The sequence below is a fragment of the Otolemur garnettii genome, unplaced genomic scaffold (genome assembly GCF_000181295.1).
Source record: "Otolemur garnettii isolate 467f Iridium unplaced genomic scaffold, OtoGar3 scaffold00055, whole genome shotgun sequence".
Taxonomy (NCBI): Eukaryota; Metazoa; Chordata; class Mammalia; order Primates; family Galagidae; genus Otolemur; species Otolemur garnettii.
In genome coordinates, this window is record NW_003852450.1 from 7,168,028 (window position 1) to 7,173,648 (window position 5,621).

General features: G+C 53.5%; 1 protein-coding gene across 1 annotated transcript in view; it reads left to right on the forward strand.

Moving 5' to 3' along the window:
• The window catches only part of ARL8A (ADP ribosylation factor like GTPase 8A), an 11,656-nt gene extending 9,015 nt beyond the window's left edge, over positions 1-2,641 (forward strand). The window contains exons 4-7 of the mRNA XM_012806662.1: positions 406-499; positions 668-735; positions 988-1,058; positions 1,536-2,641. Coding sequence (XP_012662116.1) covers positions 406-499; positions 668-735; positions 988-1,058; positions 1,536-1,585 — 283 coding nt within the window. The 3' untranslated portion in view covers positions 1,586-2,641. The remainder of the gene's footprint in view (positions 1-405; positions 500-667; positions 736-987; positions 1,059-1,535) is intronic.
• Positions 2,642-5,621: the final 2,980 nt, after the last annotated feature.

Here is a 5,621-nt window from a genome sequence, read left to right on the forward strand (position 1 = left end):
TCACAGCTCACAGCAACCTCAAACTGTTGGGCTTAAATGATTCTCTTGCCTTAGCCTCCAAAGTAGCTGGGACTATAGGCACCCACCACAATGCCCGGCTATTGTTGTTGCAGTTGTCATTGTTGTTTAGCAGGCCCAGGCTGGGCTCAAACCCACCGGCCTGGGTGTATGTGGCTGATGCCCTACTCACTGAGCTACGGGCACCGAGCCCCCTGTAAGCTTTTTACTTTCATGGATTCAGAAAACATTCACTGAGCATCTGCCTTGAACCAGGCCAGGGTAGCCCCAGACCCAGAAGTGACCAGCTTGCTGTTTTCTCCTCCAAACAGCAGCTTCTTCTGTGTCTTCCTGCCTCTCAGCCTGTGGTGGCAACATGCTTCTACCCACCCTGCCTTTTTCCTGCAGGTACATGGTGGATGCTGCTGACCAGGAGAAGATTGAAGCCTCTAAGAATGAACTCCACAATCTACTGGATAAACCTCAGCTGCAGGGCATCCCGGTCAGCAGAGGGAGGGGCAAGGGTTCAGGGAGTCACTGGGGGCAGGTGACAGCTAAGCATTATAGAGGAGGAGAGAGGAAAAGTGGGGGAACCAGGAGGCCAGCTCGCCACCCAGACCACCTGGGTACAGCTGCCTGAGACCTAATCCTTGCCCTCCCTTCTCCATAGGTCTTGGTCCTGGGTAACAAGCGGGACCTACCAGGAGCACTGGATGAGAAGGAGCTGATTGAGAAAATGTGAGTTTAGTGGCTCTTTATTCTTCCTGCTCCTCCAACTCCCTAGCCATCAGGCTGCAGGCCCAGCTTGTTGCTGTTCTCAGTATTCACCACACAGTGGCAGCAGAACACACCTTTCCAGGAGCCTCACCCTCCCCACTATAACCCCTTGAGTAAGAAAAAGACTCCCAGCCTCCCTAGCCTGCCCCCGGTCCCAGCCTCCCTCCCTGGGGCTGTCCCAACCTCGGCAAAGTATACTTTGGTTTCTCCCAGGAATTTGTCTGCCATCCAGGACCGTGAGATCTGCTGCTACTCCATCTCCTGCAAAGAAAAGGACAACATTGGTGCGTGGGTTTGAGGAAGGGTGGGGAAGGGAAAGACATTTCTGGGTGTTTTAGTGGCTCTCAAAGGTTCTCTTTCTAAGCTTTCCTTCAAGCCCGAACTCCATGGTTCTTGGATAGAGCATGCACCCAGGAGGCCAGATTCTGAGCTCTATCCCAGCTCTGCCTCAACAGGCTGTTATGATCTTAGCAAATCTCTGGGCCTCACTTCTTGCCTCTAAGATTATGGGGCTAGACCAGGTGATCCTCACAGCCTTCTAGCTCTGGCACACGGTGGCTCTATCTCTTTCTCAGTACCCAGATTCCCCAGCCATTGCTGGGGACCGTGGGGAGCTTCACAGCTCTGAACTTTTGATGCCCTGGGGCTTGGTGTCTGGCTGCAGCATGACAGGCCCTGGGCTTACTGCCCACCTGCTTCTCTGCTGCCCCAGCCTTCCTGGCCCTTGAAGATCTTATGACCTTCCTGCTTGTCCCCCTCAGACATCACCCTACAGTGGCTTATTCAACACTCAAAGTCACGGAGAAGCTGAGACTGCGGCCCTTCTCCCTTGGACCAGGGACCGTCGTTTAAACCCGAAGCCAAGCTCCCCGCCCATCCCTCTCACCCCCTCTAAGCCCACCCCTCCTCACTCAGTAGTGGGGTGAGGCCCTCTGGGATCCCAGAGTCCTATTCTGCTGAGGTTTGAACTCCTGTTTTTATTGTAAAATAAATCGCCCCCATTCTGGTTCCCTAACTTCTCACTCTCCCCTCTGCCTCAGTCCCTTCTCCCAGCTGTGCTTTCCTCCTGCCTTCCTAACACCCTGGCCCCACAGCCCCTACCCTCCTTGCCCTCCAATCCACTCCTCTACTTCCCTTTCAACTCTCTGTTATTGTCCTGTGTGTACAGTATATATATGTATATATATTTTAATTTTTTAATTTAAGCAAAGACTAAACTCAACCATTTGATGCTGCAGGGGCCATTCAGGATCTGGGAGGGGGGCAGTCTGGAGAGAAGGAAAGAGATGCCCACTTGGCTTGGGGCAAGTTCAGATGAGGAAAGGTGGAGGCTGGCACCTGGGGCAGGTACCAGCCTGGGCACTGGTGACTGCCCCTGTCATGCTGTGTCTTCACCTCCTAACCTGGTGTGTCCCTGCCATGCCTGAAGGCCTCAGGCTAGAGGGAGCCTCTGGAGGTGCCCCCCACTCTGCTCCCAGCCTCGGTAGGGCCACCAGGCATAATCAGGTGCCAGAGACCACCAGGCCTGTGGGGCAGGAAGCCAGCATCCATACCACCCCAGCACCCCTCCTGCCTGTTCTTGGCTCCCAGCTCTGGCCCCTCCCCAGGGCCCCCACCTCCATGGCCCACCTCATTTTCTGTTCTCATTTTGCAGAATTGCACAAGGAGAGAACTCAGCATGGGGGGTTGGTTCTTTGGGTTTTGTTTGTTTATTTGTTTAATTTAATGATTTGTAAAGTGATGTTCCTCTTCCTTTTTTTACACTTTTCAGCTCATATTTAACCTCTGTTTGGAAAATGATTCTTGTAACTGTACATTTTTTTGCCTCCTAATAACAACAAAAATAAATGACCAATTTTGTGTTGGGGGGGTGTCTGGTACCAGTTATTTCCCCACAGATGGCATGGGTTGACCAGCAGGCTCGCAGGGTCAGCAGCACAGCCTCTCACACTAGAGCCACGCCCACAGAGAGCCAGGCACGTGCTCACTCTAGGGACACAATGGCACTGCACAAAACAGTCACCCACACGTGTGTCTGAGCTCTTGTGCTGCCTCCTTCTCGTGCTCTTTCAGATTTCCATATAGCCCAGCTTTGAGTGGGCAGCTGCCAGGGGGAGCTATGAGGTCTGCTGAGGCAGCTGCCCTGGGCTTGAGTTATGGCAGCCAGTGGGTGGGGACTGGATGATGGTTTGTGCTGGGACTGTGTGTCCCTTTTATAACTAGTTCAGTCCTCAGCCCCGCCCTCTCCTAGGCCCAGGACCTCCCTGCAGCCAGGGTTGGGCCAGAACCAGAACTTGGCCCTCACCCCAGTCCCTACCCTAGCACCCGTTAATTGTCCTGGTGGCTATCTGTTGGTGGCAGGGCTACTGGCTTCTCAGGAGGAGCCCAACCTTGCTCCTCTGCCTGATTCGAGTGTCCCCCAGCCCACCATTGGAGCCAGCCTCCCTCTGTCCACAACAGCTGCTTCAGGTCCTCTCTGGCCGGCTCACTCACATCCGAGGCCATCTTGACCCAGTTTTACCGTAAGCTCCGCCTCCTCTTCTCATCCTCCCCTTCACCCTGGAAAATGGAGCAGGGCCCTGCAGATCACCCATCCTTCCTCAGCCCTCCCACTGCAGGAAAAAAGAGTTGTATTTTCCCTCAGTTCTGGGAGGGGGCCTTTGACCTCCCTTGACAGCCCCTGCCCTTCCTGGACACCCAGGGCTTCCTCCTGGAGGCACTTTCTAGTCATCAGAGCTGTTAAACAGAGAAATGCCCTGCCTGGAGAGGCGGGTCCCCATTCATTGCCAGAGAGTTTGAGGAAAATATTGGGGACAGAATTTGGCAACCACAGTAAATGATTCTAAGGTGCCTTCCAACTCCTAAGGAACAGGAGACATGCTCCTCTGGTTAAGGAGGTTGAAAGTGACCCAGCTCTGTCCCTGGCCCTCTCTTGGTTGTAAGAGTGGCTGGCTATGCCTCTGGCCTGGGAGCCGGGGGTAAGACCAACAGTCATTCATCTGGGGTCATTTTTCTCAGGTCTCATTTATCCTTTAATGAGGGCTGAGGTATGAGAATGAGTGGTTATCAGTAAGCAAGCAGCAGACCACCACGGTGCCTTCATGCAGCAGGTTCCTGGTAATGACTTAACAAACTTGTTAAGCTACTTCAGGAGGCATTGCTTGAGCCCAGGAGTTCAATGCTAACCTGGGCAACATAGTGAGACCCCACTCTTTTTTTTTTCTTCTCTTTTTTTGCAGTTTTTGGCCGGGGCAGGGTTTGAACCCACCACCTCCAGTATATGGGGCCGGTGCTGTACTCTTTTGAGCCACAGGCGCCGCCTCAGAGACCCTACTCTTAAAAAAAAAAAAGAGAGAGAGGTCCCATGTAGCTGGGACCACAGGCGCCCATAGCACAGTGGTTACAATGTTGGCCACATGAACCAAGGGTGGCAGGTTTGAACCCGGCCCTGGCCAGCTAAAGCAACAATGACAACTGCAACAACAACAAAAATTGCTGGGTGTTGTGGTGGGCGCCTGTGGTCCCAGCTACATGGGAGGATGAGGCAGGAGAATCACTTAAGCCCGAGAGTTTGAGGTTGCTGTGAGCTGTGACGCCACAGCACTCTACCAGGGCAACAGCTTGAGACTCTGTCTCAAAAAAAAAAAAAAAAAAAAGAACTTGTTAAAGTTGAGTTGAACAGGAACGGGTCATGAATATATGTAAATTATGTTTGGTGCCCTTTGATGCCAAAACCTGGATGAGTTTAGGAATACCCTGGCCAAGCCTGCTCCACAGTACTAGAAAACTGAATTCCCAAAGGAGAGGAAGAAAGAAAAGGTGCCAAGCACCTTGCCAGACATTTTATGTGTCTTGCCTCATTAAATGGCCATAATCTTCTGTGAAGGAGAGATTGTTCCCATTTTACAGATGAAGCTGAGATTGAGAGGCTAAGTAACTGCATTCAAGTTCCAGGATAAATGATGGAAAGATGACCCCCCAAGTGGATTGGGGAGACAGTGGATTACAGGCTCCCTCATCCCCCTCAACGTGAGATCACAGCCTCCTGAAGTCTGCTCCTTAGCGAGTGTGTCAGCGCACCCTCAGCATCCCAACCCAAGTTCACTGCCCGCCATGTGCTACCCTCTCCCTCCCCCAAGCCTGGGACCCCTGATCAACAAACCCCACATTGTTTACCCAGCTGGCCCAGGCTGGAGGGACAGTGGCTCTTTCCCAAGGCTGACTGGCCTGCTGACTGATTCTGCAAGCCATTCACATTGGCAGGCCTGGGAGGTGGCGGTGGCAGTGCCTTGGATTCATCATCTCTCTCCCTTCATCTCTGAGCCGGCCAACCAACAGGAGGGAGAGGCAGAGTGTGCCCTTTGTGGAAGAGGCTCCCCAAACAGGATGCTGATGTGTCCCCCCTCCCCTGCTCCCAGCCTTCCATCCTCAGCCTTCTTCCTCCCATTCTGGACTTTCACCTCAGTTCACCCAGCCCCCTGCCCACATCCCTTAGGAAACTTGGTGCATCTGGGACTGGGGGGTGGCGGTGGGGTGGGGCAGAGGAGTTGGGTGCAATGTGGAGGAAGCAACCCTGTAGTCTAAGCGTGGCAAGCCTGCCTTTGGCCCCTTTCACCATGCACCCCTCCATATTAAGTTTCTACAGACAAAGCTGGGGGCTTCAGTCACCGTGGCAACAGGTCTACTGAGAAATGGGTGGGTGTCATTCCCCAGCACAAAGGGTGTGCGCATGGCAGCATCATCACCTAGCAACGGCCTCCTGCTCTCTTGGCGGCATCACCCGGCCCTGGGGGTGGGTGCCAGGGACAGAGAACAAGGCCGTTAAGATCCCTAGGAGGGGGGAGGGA